Raw genomic sequence first — 20,167 nt, 5'->3', positions numbered from 1 at the left:
GAATTCACAGAATTTTGCAACTTATAAGGAAGGTTACAACGTATATGGGATCGAAAGTGTAAAAATTTAGGGGGTAGGAACGAGGTCTTCATATAAATTCCCCCAATGCACGCTTTTGGCTTCATCTGTCCCATCCCTGAATGTTGAATATTGAATGAAGAGGTTGGCCAAATCAGATCGTATGTATTAGTGTTATGATTTGGTAACGAGAGAAAGACTACCCTGTTTTTAGAGTTGACAGTCTTTTGGTTAATTTTAAGTTTCCTTACTATTTAACATCATGATCATGTATGACTGTTGATGGCCATGCTCCTAACCTACCTGTATGTCCCAGTTACACATTCAGTGATACTGCTTGTGATGATCATGCACATCAAGCTATACATGGGCATTTGCATCCATCATTTTGTTAGAGCCATGGAAATCAGTCATATTTGGTTCGCATCTGCATTCTCATATTTGTACATTTAAAATTTTAAGTTTACTAGGTTGGAAGGGCTGTCTGGAACTAACCAGGTATTATTGTGTGTGTATGCACGTGTGCTGGGAACCGTGTGTGTTTGTGTGTGTTGCTTGTACGCATGTGTGTGTATGCATGTATGTGTGTTTGCTTGTGTGTGTATGTTTGCACATGTGTGGGTGTGTGTGTTAGGTGACCTTCACGGACGCGATGAGGAGCAAAGCGAGGCTGTCTATAACGGGGAGTACTGGGGAGAACGGCCGTGTGATGACTCCAGAGTTTCCGAAAGCAGTGCATGCAGTACCTTACGTGAGACCTGGCATGGGAATGAACGTCAGCTTGACAGATCTCTCCTGATCGATAAGAACCTTTCGAGTGCCTTACACTGGTTTCAATAGAACAGTTTTTGTCTTTTCCCCCGCCCCTCTTTCTTCGCACTTTCTTTTTCTCAGTCTTCGTTGAATGGTCTGAGGGTCCTCACATTATGGTGGCATGAAGACGTTTCCTTTTTTTCGCTCTTTATTTCTCACTAAACAAAATACTCTCCCTCTCGATGGAATTTAATCTCGGAATAAAAAGGGAGGTCGTTTTTTTTGTAAACCGGTGACATCATCATTTACTATCTCTGTTTGAGTATTAGGAGGCTTTATTGACTGTAACAGCTGCTAATGGGAGGTCTGTCATCTCAAAAGTACTATTGTTTCTGTAGCCTCCACCGCCAACCCCGAGATCCTTCAAGCATAGTTGACTTAATTTGCATTGAGATGTGAAATGTCTTTTTTTTTTTTTTGAAAATTGAAGAAAAACTATATGGAAAAAAATATTTGTATGTATTTTCACAAAATGGCTTTTAAATAATCCTGCTTACATACTGGTTGAATATAAACATATTAATGTGTGAGTATAGTGAAATAACAATAGCTTAACATCTTCTAGTTCCATATTTAAAAGCCCAATATGTTGCTTATGGGGGTGAAATGTTTAAATCATGTAATTTATTACTATTATAAACTTTCCTGTAAATCTTATTCTTTAACATTTGCTGTTGATATAAAATACTTAGCAATGCTTGACATTTAAAATCAATAATTTACCTATGCCTTTTACTTGTTCAAGTGGTTGGCACAATTATGTATTTTTTTTAATGTTATTTGTTTGTTTTGAAGTATTTTGCTGTTTGTATTTCTTTCTGTCAAGGACCAGGGTAGCGGTCCAGTCCATGACATCCCACTCTATTGTATTATATGTTTTGCTGTGAGAGGAAAAGAAACATACATAATGGTCAAAATGGTCGTTTAAAAATGCCAAATAGGTAAAGAGTGCCAAAATGTAGTGCCAGTAGGTATGAATATAGTCCTAATATAATCAGTCACTGTCATCCAAGCGAATGTAGTCAATACATTCTGTACGTTTTGTAACAGTTTTATGGCTAAGACGTTTTGTACAGTTCTACGGCTAAGACAGTGATATTTCAACAGCTTTTTTTCTCTTCAGCTTTCAAGTTAACTCCACAGACTTTGTATTAGCGTGAGTGTAAAATAGCACTAGTTGCATGTCGTTGCCTCAAATACATATTATTTCATTTCATTTTGCTTTTAAAATGTTGACTATATGCGTTTCCATTTTAATGTTGAAGTTGTGAGACTAAATGTTTGAGACTGGAAATAGGATACTAGACATAATATATATATATTTTATATTTTATATGACAAGTATAAATAATACCTTCTAAAATTGTACAACCCTTCACTAATTATTATTATTTTATTTTTTTACAATTACATGCAGTACTTATTAATGCGGATCATTTGGCGGTGACAGATTTTCAATATCAGTTATTTGTAGGATACGTTTCCAAGGAAACGTTACATTTTTGGATACAACACAACCCCTAGAAGCTTTTTTAGGTAGGAGCTTTGAAACAGCTTTTACAGACACACACCTCTGATTTAGGCACACACAGACAGTTTCAGAAAGCCCAATGTTACTAATGCATTTGAATAACCTGATCTAACATGCGATAACCTCCTCTCACATATGTAAAGGGAGCAATGTACTATTGGTATCACTGTAGATTTTTTGTGGTGAACAATACAACAGTATGTTATCTAATCAACCTCATCATCACATATCCAGACTATTCTCACTGACATTTTGTATATGGAATGTGTGCTAACTTGTTTATTTTTGGGACTCTTTCTAAATAAAAAGTGGCTAATCTCTTGTTATCATTCTGGGTGTTGTATCTTAACTTTACCACACTGTCTTCTTGGTGTCTTTTAAACTTCTGCTTCTGTCAAGACCATCTAAAACAGTTTATTCAACAGCATATCAAATCTTACATACTAATAAAGCATTCCCTGAAAGAGTTATTTGCAGTTTAAGCATTTCAAATGATCAACGACTTCAGTAATTACATGTTTTTGTCAGTGAAGAATACATTAATTTAGGATGCCAGAATGTTAATTGCTTAATTACTTTTTAACTATATAAGTCAAGCGTACTGATAACGTCACTATTTTAGCCTTTTTGATGAAATACAGCCCAGTCATCTCTTCCATTGTAAAAATGATAACTCATGGATGAGCCTCAATGGGGTCAGTCGGTCCATTACGAAGTGGAAAACGCCTTAGTGATAAAGAAACTGCGAGAAGAGACAGTCAGCCCTCTGTTTAGTGTTAATGAATTTCACACATCTCCATGAGAACGACAGGCTGCCCTCTGGTCTTCGGAGATAACCCCCCTATCCCTTCTTCCCATCCAGGCCATATGTTCCTCAGCAAATTCTTGAGACATTAATGTTCCATTAAACCTCAGAGTTAATTACATAATATTAAAATCATGTAGCATCTCTCAGCCTCCATTTAAAGGTGATTAATATAAATTGGACTGTGCGCCCAGAGATTGACAACACATCGTGTCGAACGTAATATTTACAGTTCATATTTTAACTAACTGGACATCAGTGAGCTGGAACTCGAGCTAATATTATGCTGCATAAACACATGCCACAACGTGCTATTATTGCAAGCTCCTTAATGGAACTCAAATGTTATCAATGTTCGTTGCACATGATGATCTTACGATTTTAGGTTGAGGTAATCAAATCAAATCAAATTGTATTTGTCACATGCGCCGAATACAACAGGTGTAAACCTTACAGTGAAATGTTTACTTACAAGCCCTTAACAATGCAGTTTTAAGAAAAAGAAGTGTTAAGTAAAAAAAAATAATAATAATAATAGATAAGTAAAAAATACAAAATAAAGGTAACAAATAATTAAACAGAAGCAGTAAAATAACAATAGCGAGGCTAAGGTACAGAGTCAATGTGCGGGGGCACCGGTTAGTCGAGGTAATTGAGGTAATATGTACATGTAGTTAGAGTTAAAGTGACTATGCATAGATAATAAACAGAGAGTAGCAGCAGTGTAAAAGAGGGCTCTGGGTAGCCCTTTGATTAGCTGTTCAGGAGTCTTATGGCTTGGGGGTAGAAGCTGTTAAGAAGCTGTTAAGAAGCAGAGAGAAATGTAACCCATTTGATCAACACACTGATATAATCATAATAGCTCCTGGATGAAAAATATGTCATTCTGCCCCTGAGCAAGGCAGTTAACCCACTGTTCCCCAGGCGCCGATGACATGGATGTTGATTAAGGCAGTCCCCCGCACCTCTCTGATTCAGAGGGGTTGGGTTAAATGCAGAAGACACCTTTCAGTTGAATGCATTCAGTTTTACAACTGACTACGTATCCCCCTTTCCTTAATATGAGCAGTTTGACATGTCAGAGTCAACCTAGGAGGTTTCTTAAGAAAAAATGCTCATATGTTTCAAATCAAATAAAAGTTTATTGGTCACATACACATGGTTAGCAGATGTTATTGCGAGTGTAGCGAAATGCTTGTGCTTCTAGTTCCGACAGTACAGCAGTATAATCTAGTAATCTAACAATTCCACAACAACTACCTATTACTACACAAATCGAAGTAAAGGGATTGAATAAGAATATGTACATATAAATATATGGATGAGCAATGACCGAGTAGCATAGGCAAGATGCAATAGATGGTATAAAATACAGTATATACATATGGGATGAGTAATGCAAGATATGTAAACATCATTATTGAAGTGGCATTAATAAAGTGACTAGTGATCCATTTGTTGTGGCCAATGATTTCAAGTCTGTATGTAGGCAGCAGCCTCTCTGTGTTAGTGATGGCTGTTTAACAGTCTGATGACCTTGAGATAGAAGCTATTTTTCAGTCTCTTGGTCCCAGCTTTGATGCACATGTACTGACCTCACCTTCTGTGTGGTAACGGGGTGAACAGGCAGTAGCTCGTGTGGTTGTTGTCCTTGATTATCTTTTTGGCCTTCAAGGTTTCTATATCATTTTAGTTACAGTAGTCACTGTACTTTATGATTCCCATTTCCTGGCTTGATGTATGTACGATGTCTTTCAGTTGGTATGAAATAAAGGAAGATAAATAGCTGGAGGCAAAACAGCTGTAGTCAAACGCAACTTCCGCATGGCTTGCTACAGTCATTAATGTTATTTTTTACAAACTCACTAACACAGCTTTTTTCCCTCACATCTCAACACCCTTTCAACTTGGCTTGAAAAACACTGAAGGTTGACTATTTGAAAGTGAGACAACTTTTTCCAGTTTCCCTCAACTCCTTCAGACTAATTATCAACATAATCATTATACCATCTAAGAAATGCCCCCATCAATCCACTAATCTCCACGACAACCTTTGTGTAATCAAGAGTGTTTATGGTCCATTGGCTAAGCCAATCACAGCGTATGGTTGTGCTTCACCAAAATGAATGTTCATCCATGTGAGTGATCAGACGGTGATGAGATATCCCCTTCCTCCAGGTTCCCAGACTGCTAGCTGTCAATGTATGCATTGATAAAATCCTCCCCCGGCAGTGAGTAATGATGACAAGGTACACAGGGCCTGAATCTGCCAGCTCACATAGGAGTCGTCAATATCACAGCCAGCGTTTCATCTTTGCCTTTATTAACCAAGGCCTGACACTGACACCTTGGTCTCATTGAAATGCAGCTATCACAAACACTCTCCCAAACCTGTGAGATAGTATTTTGAAGAGGTAAAACCTCAGTGTATTTCCCCATGGTATACGATGTGCCCAATCAGTGTAAATGCATGTTAAAGCACTAAGGTGCATTTTCATGTTGTTGTTTTTTCCAAGGTATAGTCAGATACCAATTTAAGAGGAGCACACTCTTACATAATGCTTCAGGCTAACTTTGTATAACTCCACCATCACCTACAGCAATTGGTAGCATAAGGTTTCATGGTCTGAAATTAGTTTGCTTGTTTGTTGTCTTTCCATTATCTTGAAGCGATGCCTGAGCTAACATGAAGCTAGATACTGTACATAGCCTGAGCTAACTATGAAGTTGCTGTAGCTACTGTACTGTATGTAGCATGAGTTAGCTATGTAGCTAGCTACATAGATAACTACAACTACATGCAGTAGCTAACTAAAGTACATAGCTATCTGAAGCCAGAGATACATTAATACAATTACTCTATTGTAATTGTATTAATGCCCATTGTGTATGTTGCCCATGCATAGTCAATGGACCGTGCGGTGCATTCTGGGAGATTCTGGGACAAGAAAAGCTCGCCTTCAAGGAGTGAGTGGGAATCAATTGGGCGCTAGCTCAAAAACCCACCATTAGCATGAAATTAATCAACAAGTAGAACATTACAAATCTTTTCTGAGATGTGAGATAGCCAACTTGTTCTCTGTAATATCGTATAGCTTTGGAATCGTAACATTACATACTTTACAGGAAAATAGGCAGGTTTTTCGACTCATACTCTGACCTTGAGAAGGGATTGTGTTACAATTCTCTTAGCAACTGCATGATGCAGCGTGATAACATGAACGCGATTGTCATAAGCGTTGTAAGGATTGGACCAAGGCGCAGCGGGTAAAGTGCTCATCTTCTTAATTTATTAGAAATAACACTTAAACAAAAGAAACAAACGACGAAACAGTCCCATAAGGTGCACAGACTATACAGGAAATAACCACCCACAAAACACAAGTGAAACAAACCTCAACTAAATATGGCCTCCAATTAGAGACAACGACAACCAGCTGCCTCTAATTGGAGGTCCTACCAAAAACCCAACATAGAAATAGAAAACTAGATTTAAACATAGAAATAGAAAACATAGAACCTAAACCAAAAACACCAAAACACACAAAACAAACACCCCCTGCCACGCCCTGACCAAACTACAATGACAAATAACCCCTTTTACTGGTCAGGACGTGACAGCGATTGGTCGACTGTCTGCTGGGTGAGGCGTTATACATACATTCCTCCGTTCATGGCCCAATGGAATTCCTATCTCCTCGTTTCTCTAATATCTCTGCTAAAGCTACATCCAGTAGCTAGCTACATTCAGTAGTTAGCTACTGTAGTTAACTCGAGGAATATGACAAAAGTAATTATTAAAAATGGCCACTTGGCTTGAAACACTGAAAAACACAAATATTGTATCACATATTCTGGTTTCATCATCTTGATCCTTTGAGGCCCTCTAATCAATGGTACTCATTGATAGGCAGCTAGGGCAATACATTTTGACTACATGGTTTGGCACTTGTGTTAGATTAGTGTCCACAGAGGGTAACCCTGTCAAAAGCCAATCCAAACTAGGCTACTGTTGAAATAACAGGTCAATGATCTTTGCAATTAGTCCTTCAAAGATTTTGCTGGACTGGGGGATACATTTGTCATGTCAATCCAAGCACTGATCATCATTTGTTTAATTACATAATATGGACTTGTATGATTGGGATGTTCTAAAACATCATGTGGACAGCTATGGTTATTTGCCACTCAAGTAATACTATATATTGTAGTACAATGTCTAATTAATCCATTCTTGTTTGAATGCCATGCTTTGTATTCTAACAGAACAGTAAATCTCAAGAATGTATGCATGCAAGCTGATAAAATCTAATAAAACCAAATGTTATTTGTCACATGAGCTTACTTACAAGCCCTTAACCAACAATGCAGATGTTTTTTTTAAGTAAGAAAATATTTTCTATTTAAAAAAAAAACACTATAAAATAACAATAACTAGGCTATATACAGGGGGTACTGGTACAGAGTCAATGTGCGGGGGTACAGGTTATTTGAGGTAATTGAAGTAATATGTAGATGTAGGTAGGGGGGTATAGATAATAAACAGAGAGCAGCAGCAGCGTAAACAAGGGGGTCAGTGGAAATAGTCCAGGTAGCCATTTGATTAACTTTTTAGCAGTCTTATGGCTTGGAGGTAGAAGCTGTTAAGGGGCCTTTTAGACCTAGACATGGCGCTCCGGTACCTCTTGCCGTGCGGTAGCAGAGAGAACAGTCTATGACTAGGTTGGCTGGAGTCTTTGACAATTTTATGGAATTCCTTTGACACCGCCTGGTACAGAGGTCCTGGATGGCAGGAAGTTTGGCCCCAGTGATGTACTGTGCCATACGCACTACCCTCTGTGGCACCGTGCGGTCGGATGCCGAACAGTTGCTATACCAAGCGGTGATAGAACCAGTCAGGAGGCTCTAGATGGTGTAGCTATAGAACCTTTTGAGAATTTGCGGTCCCATGCCAAATATTTTCTTTCTCCTAAAGGTGGATAGGCATTGTCGTACCCTCTTGGTGTGTTTGGACCATTATCTGCTCCACTAACTAATTGGCCAAGAGAGTACACCTGCCTTCTGTGGCATGTACTCATACTGGTCAATCAATCAGTCAATTAGCTTGTGTCATCAAAAATATGTAAGCTAATTAGCATTACAACATGATGATACATTTTCCCAACACCGCTGTATTCACAGACTGGACTCACTGGACTGACGTTTGGTATTTTACATAAACCTTTACACTTTCGATAAGTTTGATTGTTACGTTTGGTATGGTTATGAAAGACAGAAGGTTACTTAAGACAGTAGGTTACTAAAGACAGAAGGTTACTTACAGTGGTTCCTCCTTTAAAAGTTGCGAGCTTACACCGCGGGCTTAGAGGTACCCAGCGTCACGGCTTCATTGCTCCAGACCACCACAAGGGGGAGTTAGAGCACTCATTATGCATTTGGGTTCCAAGGTTTTTATATAACCAATCATATTGAGTGGTTCCAATGACGAATTTGACGCGAGCCACCTGGTGACTTTCTTCAGCAAAGATGGCTGACAAAACATTATGGGGGAAGCAAATGTAAGTAATTATAACGTCTTAACGAGTCAAGCTAAAAAATTACAATTGAGAGGAATATGTTATTTAATGTAGAGACAAACGATTGTGCATATTTTTTTGTCATAAGTTAATTTACCAAAATCACTATTTAGCAAGTTAGCTGACTAGCTAACATTAGTCAGCTAGCTAGCTGGTGTTATAACATGAGTATGACATTGTAATTCGTGTTGTTTAACGTTTTAGGGACTCCTGAGAGAACCAGCAAACCAGGCTGAAACAGTGAATGTAAAGAATCTAGCTAGCTAAAGCATTTACTGCAAATTGAATGTACAATTGTGTAAGCTTGCCTTGCCATGCAATGCAGCTGAAGTAACATAGCTAGCTAACTATTTACTTGCTTATTGTGTAGTGGAGGAGAAAAATAACTGTAATTACAGGCCTCTCTCATCTTTTTAAGTGGGAGAACTTGCACAATTGGTGGCTGACTAAATACTTTTTTGCCCCACTGTATGTAGTACAATTATACACTTCAACAGTGTTTACCGCTCCTGGGACATCAATGATTACACATTGTAACTATGCAGATTACTTAACACAGAAACGATAGGAGGGAGGTTGGTCAGGAGGATTGGTGTCATATACTGCGACCGTATGATAAGTTACTTCATCCAATTCGTATGCTATTGTACGCCCGAGTAAGACGTATGATACTATACGTCCTGTAATTCATATGATATTGTACAACCCCTATTCCATTCATAATGTAACCTAGCGTAACCTAATGTATCATACTAAATGGAAGATTGAAGGGGAACAGATTTACGTATCAAATCTTACAAATTGCCTTGAGGCCAGGTGGAATTATTCATGTGATCCAAATGCAGCAGTAGATTTTTAACATCCCCAGAAATATGCCCATATTTTATGACTTGTAATATCTTTATGTACACTATATATTACACTTTGTAATATCTCTTTGAAAAGAAGAGCAATTCCAATTTGAGGATTTAAAATTGTTTGTGAGCTAGAAACCATTGAAACATATAAATAGGACTACAAAGGGTGGTTATATTTTAGTAATAATATATGCAACTTAGAGTTCTTTTCCATTTCAATGTTGATTCCAGACCATCCCACAAGGCAACTCAGAAGCCTGCACTTTCTTTGGATCTGAAAAGGTCGAACTTCTGTCTGATATGCAAAGATAGTTGACAATGTTTCTGAATAAATATTGATATCATGGGCTGCATTCTTCTTTTGTAGGACAGATAAGATGAGTTTGTTTGGACTCTTTTTACTGTGGCACTAGAAAAACACCAAGAGACGTTCAAGAAAGATGAAACATATTTGGCAAATACCTCTGTAAGCGATGACACTTTCAATGCAGATGTGACATTTTCAGTAGATCTTTGCCAAGTTTGGCCATGTCCCTATTATGTACAACTGACAATGGCACACAATATGTCCACCACTGTCTAATCGTTCATCTTAGAGATTTATGCCATAAGTATTTGGTGGGTAGAGTTGTCATGTGATGTAATGCTTTCTCTTGGGCTGATAAACTTATACATTCATCGTCGTCCTCAAACCTTTTGTTACCTTTTGAGATTTGGGACAGTCTTGCAATCTCTGACAGAGAGGCACAAACATATTTCAGAAGCAGCAACATTTGGTTGTGTTTTTTATGCTGTAAAACAATTATCCCCTGGCTGAGTTGTCATGGCAACAGTTAGCTGGGTTCTCATGTCCTAGTACACCATGCCATTTCTCTGCATACGTTGGTGCTGATGCAACTACAGTAGTTCTGACATGCATTCTACTATCTTCATTTCAGGAATGAATGTAAAGTAAAGCATGTTATTGTAGATGGTAAGGGGGGATTCAGTGTGCATTAAGGGCTTCTTTTACAGCCTGGCTTGAGTATTTCCATGGTAACAGCTCATGACAAGCTTTCACTCTCAAACAGACACTCTCAAAGTGACTCTTATCTCCAAACCCCCAAGTGCTGATATTCTTTATGAGGTGCATATCATTTTAGGCTACACTTCCCCCAAAAATGTGACATAGGAACTTGACGGCCTGTGGCTCAGTTGGTAGAGCATGGTGTTTGCAATGCCAGCATGGTGTGTACAACGCCAGGGTTGTGGGTTTGATTCCCACGGGGGGCCAGTACAAAAAAAATTATAATGTATGAAATGTATGCAGTCGCTCTGGATAAGAGTGTCTGCTAAATGACTAAAAATGTAAAATGGTGTAGCTTTTAGACTAATGATCTGACTAGAGAGCTGTATTTTCAGATGTTCTCTATGGATACTCAATCAAATGTCTAGCCTTGGCAATTATCTAATGTGTAGTTTGAAGTAAGGGCCATCATACTGGGAACAACGTCAAAGTGTTTGGCATGGAAAGAACTCCTGAAAAGACAAACATGACCAGAAAATTACAATCCAACCAGAAGAAAAGTGAACTTGGGCCCGGCTGCTAACAAACAATATATTATTTCTCTCAATATAGAGGAAAGGGGGAATGTTGCTTTCTCCTTCAATGTTTCGCATTGTTCATGCTTACTTACTTGCCATTGCTGGCTGAGCAATAAACTAATGGTTTGTCTTGTAATGTCTTGGGATATATGGCAGTGAGCTGATGGAGGCAATGCTCAGCTGCCTATACTCTGCTCTGGAGGACAGAAAACACCAACAGATATCATTCAGCATGTGAATGTGCACTCCCAATGTCATTTTCCCTTTTACAGTCTGCATGGGCCCATGGGGGCGTTAAGGAGATCTCCATGTGTGCTGTGATGGATTCACTCCAGTGTCATTGTGTTGGCTGGTTTTCAAGTGTCTTATCTTAATGCAAGTTTATGTGCTATATTTGTACTCAGAGATGATACCCAAGGGAAATGTTGAGAAAACAAAGGTACCATGTTAGCTACAAGGCTTTGGAAAACTAATCTCAGCTCTTAATTGTGAAATATAATTTGTCTCAATGGCTTACCTGGCTAGCTGAATAAAGGTTCAACATTTTAGTGTGACTGTTTTCTTCACGACAACTAATCTTGGGGGCACTTGATACAGTGAACAACACCTGAATTTACACCGTTGTTAAAGACAAACACACACAAATCTACACCCCCCCACTGTCACACTCGCTGACATTTGAAACAGAAATGTTTTTGAGTTTTCGTATGTACAGGATACACCTGGTATATTCTGTCCAAATAAATGCTTATTTGTAAGGTCCTTCTCGACAATGCAACAACAATAAGAAATAATACAAGTTAAGAATAAAAAATCCAATAGTCATCAAACATGAGGTTTACGGTGAGTCATCGCAACCTGTTGACAATGTAAATCAGGGGTATTCAAAGTTGGGTTCGCGGGGAAACGGCAGTGAGGTCGCCAAAATGTAAAGAAATGTAGATTACAGTTTATTGTACTGCACAGTATACAAATATTTCTGAGAAAGAACATTTGAAAAATAAAGTGTTATTAAGTCAATGTACTTAGTGGTTTGTTTTCATTTAGAATATGCAATGAATTGAAGGTTATTTGTTGGTGTAAAAATCTAGATTTACCAATTTTAAGGTTGTCATTAGATTTGGGGTGGTGTGGGGTCACAAGAAATTCTTGGAGAAAAAATTGGGTCCCCAGAAATGTGGGTGTAAAAATTGGGGTCCCGCTGAACAACTTTGAATAACACTGGTGTTTTCCTTTTCTACATGCCGCTTCCAAAGATCCATCTCCTTCCGGATGTCACTCCTGCAGATGGCGCTGGCATTGTCCAGAGCGTCGAGGGAGATGGACTCGTTATCTGGGAAGATGGATTTTCCATGTCCAGGGAGGAATACAGAGATTCAATCTTTCATCGGAGTGTAGCCTTTGATTTATGAATGCAGATGGCCAGGGCCCCTTGGCTATTCATATTGGCTACCCGCCCATAGAGGGAGTGTGTGTGTGTGTGTGTGTGTGTGTGTGTGTGTGTGTGTGTGTGGGTGTGTGTGTTACATTTACGTCCATACGGGTGTGTTTGTGTGCATTCCTTGCTTGTTTAGGCCTACACGTTTATAAAAAAAAATTAAAAGGCAAGCAAATCACTGCTAATAATCCTAAAGCTGTCAACATCTCTCACACCTTTCTCTTTTACTCTTACATTTCTACATTTTTCAATATACCTGTAGGCCTTCTTGTTTTTCCAAGCTTAGCACTGAGCATCCTCCCTCCTGATAGCAGTTGACATATGGCTGGTTTGGAGGCAGTTCTATGAGCCAGGACGAAGCATAAGGCCAATGCTTGGCAGGGAGTTGGTATTGACACTGTTACCACGGATGGTGGGCAAGAATTCTCTTCATGGTTTCATGCCTCTTCCAATGTTCGCCTTGATAAAATATTTCCTATGGAGAAGACCATTGATTTACTTCAACATGATCTAATTAATCTACTGTGGGTTAAAGTTGCGGCATGTGCCGTGGGATTGTTTTCATACAAACACAGCCTACGCCTCCAGCCGTCTGTGTGCTAATATACTAACACAGTGTGGATTTGTTGTCATTATATGCTGATATACCATTAGCTTTACTGCATGCATTACTAATTCCTATTGTGGTTGATTAGAATTGTTGCGGGGTCTACTACATTGTTGAAGAGTCTACAACATTGTTCTGAAAATAATGAAAAAATGTGAATGTATCAATTTTCCACTAGCTATATGTGTGTTGCTGGTGCCGAGGGTATTATGGTAATACAAGTTAATGCTGAGGTTTGAAATATCAGCCCTGTTTTAATCAGATTATTGAAGTGATATCTTCACTTCTTGTTTTCTGAAACATCCCCAACAGCTCAGTTTACGTTCTAACAACTTTGTCAGGAGAAACTAAGTCTGATACTCACTGGACCTCCTAAGCACAAGACACTACCTCCTCCTACTACGGTGTCTAAAATTTAACCTTGGAACACATCCGTCCAGAGAGAGACACATATTTACGTTCTGCTATTAAAGCACCGTGTTCAGTTGGGTCTTTTCCTCCAGTGGCTCAATTGTCTCCCTCCTACCTAGCTACCCAACACCCAGCTGGAATCTTAGGAACGCTGTGTCTTCACAGCGCTGTGTCTTCCTCTCTCAGCTGGACCACAGGCCCCATGATGTTCAACCTAATAGCACCTTCTCCTTTATTAATGGGGGACATTATTAATCTCTGTGTTGAAGGCTCCATGCTGACAGCCAATGCTGTCTGGTGCCCCAAAATGGCCATGTCAATACAAACACAAAGGATTAGCTTTTTGGAGAGGTTTAGGGGAAAGTTTTGTAAAATCCTATTGTCTTGTTTTGTTTGTCACTGTAGTGGCAAATTGTCACAGACTGGTGGTTAATCTTTATTTTTTGGTTGTGAACATTGCTAACGCAAACTAAGAGGTTGAATTAGATCTATATGAAAGCCAATGGTTTTTTTTTGTAATCGGAAGAAAATATATGCTATTATAGTCTTTTGCATGTTATCATAGTCACACTATGGCAAATGTCCAATTTCAGCCTGTGAAGATAAATCTGTCCGATAAATCATAAAAAATCATTAAAACATATTTTTGCATACATGAGCAAATTGAATCCTGCCCTTATTACAAACACTGAACCTGCAGTATCTCCTATCAATGTTCCCTTTAAAAGCTACGTGCGGGCACTCAGCTCCCCGGGACTGCCACGCAGAAGAAATATCAGCCCGTGCAGAGAAGCACAAGATTGAAATTCACTCAACTTTATAGTTTTCCCCTTTAGCTAACAGGATCAACGTTTCCCTCTACTGTGTGAATTGTAATCAAATCAATGTAATATTAGTCACTTTCAATACAACATACCGAAACAAAACAAACTATGCAAGATATTTTCTTGTAGGAAGAGCGCATTGGAGTAGGATTCTATTGCATTGAAAGGCAGGACTCAGGGCAGGACCAACACTCTACACAGACCGGCACCATAACCAATTAGAGCTGCAGATAGACCATTGCCATATATGGATCTGTGCCATTAACTTTGAACTGGACTGTGTTTACAGCATGAATGGTCATGAGTAAATGTGCTTGTTTTGAGATCAAAGCAAGAGCTGCATGTATCCAGGTGTGTACATTTGTTTATATTCTTTGCTAGTAAGTGAGTTATTAGCCCAGTTATAGCTAATTTCTAGTCAGCAATGGGGGAGTGGTTGCTTCTTAAAAGAGCACAAAAGTTGTGTATTTCTAACCATCTTTGAAAAGCAAGTCAGGTGAAGAGCTTTTTTTCTGTAAGGGGCAGTGTTGTATTTTGAGACAGGTTTGAATAAGGTAAGTAGCCAATAGGCAGAAGGTAGCATAATTTGTCTGATTCTCTGTAATAATGGTATAGGAATAGTAATGCATTTTATTTTGCAAAGTGGTTTCTTGCATCAAACAACAGAACAATTTCAGTCACATCCTTGTCTGAAAGACAAGTGGATAAACAGGTTAATGTAAATCCCAACTTTTTTTTTTTCAAAAGTCTCATGGAATGTAGTCCTACATGGAATACCACATATTGGCTGCTACTATAGGTTGAATGATAAAACAGCTATATCCATGTTGAAATGTTATGGGATGCATTTTTTCCATCGTTTTCTTTTAATGGTAGGCCACTCTGATAGGTCTACATTATGATCAAATAGCCACAATAGCCTACATGGCCACTGTTAAAAGTGTAACTTAAAGCGGGTACAGCCTCAGTGTTCACAGTAAACGCATGCCAGAAGTTACACATTTTCACAACATTCAAGTTTTGCGCTCAGCAGACCTAAAATTTGCTCAGTGCTAAAAACAATTAGAGGGAACATTGCTCCCTATCACACGCGACACAGTAATATCTACCCACACACGGTATTAGCATACACATTCTTATCAACAGGACAAATAAACAACTACTGCAAGCCATGTTCACCTTAATATTACCTTTGGAATTATGGAATACACATAGAAATTCTAAACCCCTCCTACACAAACATACTACCTGCACCGCACGTTCACTTCATAACACAAGACAACAATGACAATGCAGAACATCAAACCGCAAAGTTATGAAAACACTTTATGGGGAACATGGCATTGCTAGATTGCCGTGGTTCCAAATAACCCTTTACGTTGTCCCCTCCGGCGTGTGATGAATAGCCATGGCGTGCTGCTGTATCGGGCTGTAATAAGGCATGCAATGTCTCCAGCACTCATCTATTGGCCATTCTGATCTATCAGCCCCGTCGGAGGTGTCAAGACCTATTAATCAACAGGCCCTCAGGGCCTGACTGGATGTTTTGTTTACGCTCATTGCTTCAGATAAACTGTACCTGTCTTTTCTCCGTAATAGTTTACTGAAGACGTGTTTTTGGTACACTCTGTTTTCTCCACGAAGCGATCTGATAGGAGGGACAAGTACGAATGGGATGCTCATAAACAACCTCGAGGTCAAACGTGGTTTTCTAAATACTGTATGTACTGCAATGAAGGTTCCTTTACTTGTTTGTGGAATGAATAAGTTATTAATTAATTAATTAATTAATAAGTGTGTCAATGCCAAATAGCACGATCCAAGGGGATACTACAAAAGCTAAACAGAGGCCCATCAACTTCAATATGCAATTTAAAATATGCTACATCTCTTAAAGTACCTAAATATTTTCGATTGGAATACATTTTGTGCATAATTAAGCTTTCCTAGTGACAAAGAAAACAGTCAAACTTGGACAGATAGCGTAGACAGATCAGATAGCTAGAGAGTGTGTTATTCACAGCTCAACACTTCTGCTGGGAGTGTTCAGAACAATAGCTTTGAAGCCACCTTGTCCTACGGGGCCAGGAAGGGGACAGAACAGACTGTGGCGACAGGTGCTGCTCGGTAGTGCTTCTCTTCTAAACGACTGCCCACACTGAGTTCCCTACAGTCCTCTCTTTCACTCTCGCTCCATCTCTACTCTCATCTCTTTCTCTCTCATTCTCTCTCCCTCCATCTAGTCCAGACAGCACCTCTCTCTATCACCTCTCTCTCTCTCTATCTTTATCATCTCTACCTCTCCACCTCTCTCTCTCTCTATAACCTCTACCCCCCTCTCTCTCTCTCGCTCTCTCTCTATTACCTCTACCCCTCCACCTCTCCCTCTTTATCACCTCTCTTTCTTTGTCTCTCTCTCTCTCTCAATTTAAATTCAATCCAAATGACTTTATTGGCATGGGAAACATATGTTTACATTGCCAAAGCAAGTGAAATAGATAGTAAACAAAAGTTAAATAAACAATACAAAATGAACAGTAAACATTACACTCACAAAAGTTCTGAAGGAATAGAAACGTTGCAAATGTCATATTATGGCTATATACAGTGTTGTAACGATGTGAAAATAGTTAAAGTACAAAAGGGAAAATAAATAAACATACAGTTGAAGTCGGAAGTTTACATAAACTTAGGTTGGAGTCATTAAAACTAGTTTTCAACCACTCCACAAATTTTTTGTTAACAAACTATAGTTTTGGCAAGTCGGTTAATCTACTTTGTGCATGACGCAAGTCATTGTTCCAACAATTGTTTACAGAAAGATTATTTCACTTATAATTCCCTGTATCACAATTCCAGTGGGTCAGAAGTTTACATACACTGAGATGACTGTGCCTTTAAACAACTTGGAAAATTCCAGATAATGATCCCGCCAGCCGGGTGCAGCCAGGGACGCCCGCCAGCCGGGCGCAGCCAGGGACGCCCGCCAGCCGGGCGCAGCCAGGGTCGGTCGCCAGCCGGGCGCAGCCAGGGTCGCCCGCCAGCCGGGCGCAGCCAGGGTCGCCCACCAGTCCTCCGGCGCAGCCAGGGGCGCCACCTAAGTGGGCGAAGCCGAGGGTGGAGCGGAGGCCACGTCCTGCACCTGAGCCGCCGCCGTAGGAGGGCCCACCCGGACCCTCCCCTTCAGAGTCAGGTTTTGCAGCCGGAGTCCGCACCTTTGGGGGGGTACTGTAACGCCCTGGCCATAGAGAGGGGTTTTTTGTTCTTTATTTTGGTTAGGCCAGTTTGTTACATTGGGTGGGCGTTCTATGTTTATTTTTCTATGTTGGTTTGTTTCTTTGGTTTGGCCGTGTGTGGCTCCCAATCAGGCACAGCTGTAGTTCGTTGTTGCTGATTGGGAGTCACACATAAGTAGCCTGTTTTTCCTTTGGGTTTTATGGGTGATTGTATTCTGTTAGTGTGTTTTCCTGACAGGACTGTTTTGCTGTCGTCTTTGGTTTATTTTTGTCAACACATCCTCCGCTGCACCTTGGTCTAATTTTGACAATGGCCGTTACATGACCCAAGTTAAACAATTTAAACGCAATGTTACCAAATACTAATTGAGTGTATGTAAACTTCTGACCCACTGGGAATGTGATGAAAGAAATAAAAGCTGAAATAAATCATTCTCTCTACTATTTTTCATTTCACATTCTTAAAATAAAGTGGTGATCCTAACTGACCTAAGACAGGGAATTTTTACTAGGATTAAATGTCAGGAATTGTGAAAAACTGAGTTTAGATGTATTTGGCTAAGGTGTATGTAAACTTCCGACTTCAACTGTATATATCTATATCTATTATAAAATCCATGTAAACAAACAAAAAGTGTGCAGTTAAAATTGGCAAAAAAATACACATTTCTTTCCACAGGGCCGTGGGGTGAGACAGGAATGCAGCTTGAGCCCCACCCTCTTCAACATATATATATCAACTAATTGGCGAGGGCTCTAGAAGAGTCTGTAGCACCCGGCCTCACCCTACTAGAATCTGAAATCGAATGTTTACTGTTTGCTGATGATCTGGTGCTTCTGTCCCCAACCAAGGAGGGCCTACCGCTCCCGAGTGGTGCAGTGGTCTAAGGCACTGCATCTCAGTTCTAGAGGCGTCACTACAGACAGCCTGGTTTGAATCCAGGCTGTATCACAACTGGCCATGATTGTGAGTCCCATAGGGTGGCACACAATTTGTCCAGCGTCATCCGGGTTTGGCCGGTGAAGGCTGTCATTGTAAATAAGAATTTGTTCTTAACCTGTTAGGGACAGACGTTCTGCTAGTGGAACGCCTCACCAACATCCAATGGTATAGAGTGGTGTGAATTACAAATACCTCAAAAATGCAAAAACGTCCATTTTTCAAACATATGACTATTTTACACCATTTTAAAGACAAGACTCTCCTTTATCTAACCACATTGTCCGATTTCAAAAAGGCTTTACAACAAAAGCAAAACATTAGATTATGTCAGGAGAGTACCCTTCCAAAAATAATCACACAGCCATTTTCAAAGCAAGCATATGTGTCACAAAAACCAAAACCACAGCTAAATGCAGCACTAACCTTTGATGATCTTCATCAGATGACACTCCTAGGACATTATGTTATACAATACATGCATGTTTTGTTCAATCAAGTTCATATTTATATCAAAAACCAGCTTTTTACATTAGCATGTGATGTTCAGAACTAGCATACCCACCGCAAACTTCCGGTGAATTTACTAAATTACTCACGATAAACATTCACAAAAAAACATAACAATTATGTTAAGAATTATAGATACAGAACTCCTTTATGCAATCGCGGTGTCAGATTTTAAAATAGCTTTTCGGTGAAAGCACATTTTGCAATATTCTAGCTAATTTGACACCCACCAAGTTTGGCCCTCACCAAACTCAGATTTACTATAAGAAAAATTGGATTACCTTTGCTGTTCTTCGTCAGAATGCACTCCCAGGACTTCTACTTTAACAACAAATGTTGTTTTGGTTCGAAATAATCCATAGTTATATCCAAATAGCTCAGTTTTGTTCGTGCGCTCAAGTCACTATCCGAAGGGTGACGCGCCGGCGCATTTCGTGACAAAAAAATTCAAAATATTCCATTACCGTACTTCGAAGCATGTCAAACGCTGTTTAAAATACATTTTTATGCTATTTTTTTCATAAAATAGCGATAATATTCCAACCGGGCGACGTTGTGTTCATTCAAACACTGAAAGAAAAAAATGGAGTCGTCTTGTGCACGCGCGCCTCAGTGTCATTGTTCTCAGAAGGACCACTCACAAAAACCCCTGCTGTTTTTCGCCCAGAGACTGGAGAGCTCTCATTCAACTTTCTGGCGCCTTCCTAGAGCCAATGGAAGCCTTAGAAAATGTCACGTTACAGCAGAGATGCTGTATTTTTGATAGAGATGCCCTAGAAGGAGAACAAATTGTCAGACAGGGCACTTCCTGTATAGAATCTTCTCAGATTTTGGCCTGCCATATGAGTTCTGTTATACTCACAGACACCATTCAAACAGTTTTAGAAACTTTAGAGTGTTTTCTATCCAAAGCCAATAATTATATGCATATTCTAGTTTCTGGGCAGGAGTAGTAACCAGATTAAATCGGGTACATTTTTTATCCGGCCGTGAAACTACTGCCCCCTATCCCAAACA

At 39.5% G+C, this 20,167-nt stretch overlaps 1 protein-coding gene across 4 annotated transcripts in view; it reads left to right on the top strand.

Moving 5' to 3' along the window:
* The window catches only part of gria2b (glutamate receptor, ionotropic, AMPA 2b), a 63,216-nt gene extending 60,525 nt beyond the window's left edge, over nucleotides 1–2,691 (top strand). For 2 of the 4 annotated variants that reach the window (XM_014199221.3, XM_014199220.3), the window contains exons 15-16: nucleotides 1–73; nucleotides 653–2,691. The exon at nucleotides 1–73 is cut by the window's left edge and continues 176 nt beyond it. In XM_014199221.3, coding sequence (XP_014054696.1) covers nucleotides 1–70 — 70 coding nt within the window. In that variant the 3' untranslated portion in view covers nucleotides 71–73; nucleotides 653–2,691. The remainder of the gene's footprint in view (nucleotides 74–652) is intronic. The other 2 variants (XM_014199219.3, XM_014199218.3) reach the window with 1 other exon arrangement.
* Nucleotides 2,692–20,167: the final 17,476 nt, after the last annotated feature.

The sequence above is a fragment of the Salmo salar genome, chromosome 05, assembly GCF_965601325.2.
Source record: "Salmo salar chromosome 05, fSalSal1, whole genome shotgun sequence".
Taxonomy (NCBI): Eukaryota; Metazoa; Chordata; class Actinopteri; order Salmoniformes; family Salmonidae; genus Salmo; species Salmo salar.
Note: the sequence above shows the minus strand (reverse complement) of the source record. Positions and strands in the feature narration are given on the sequence as shown.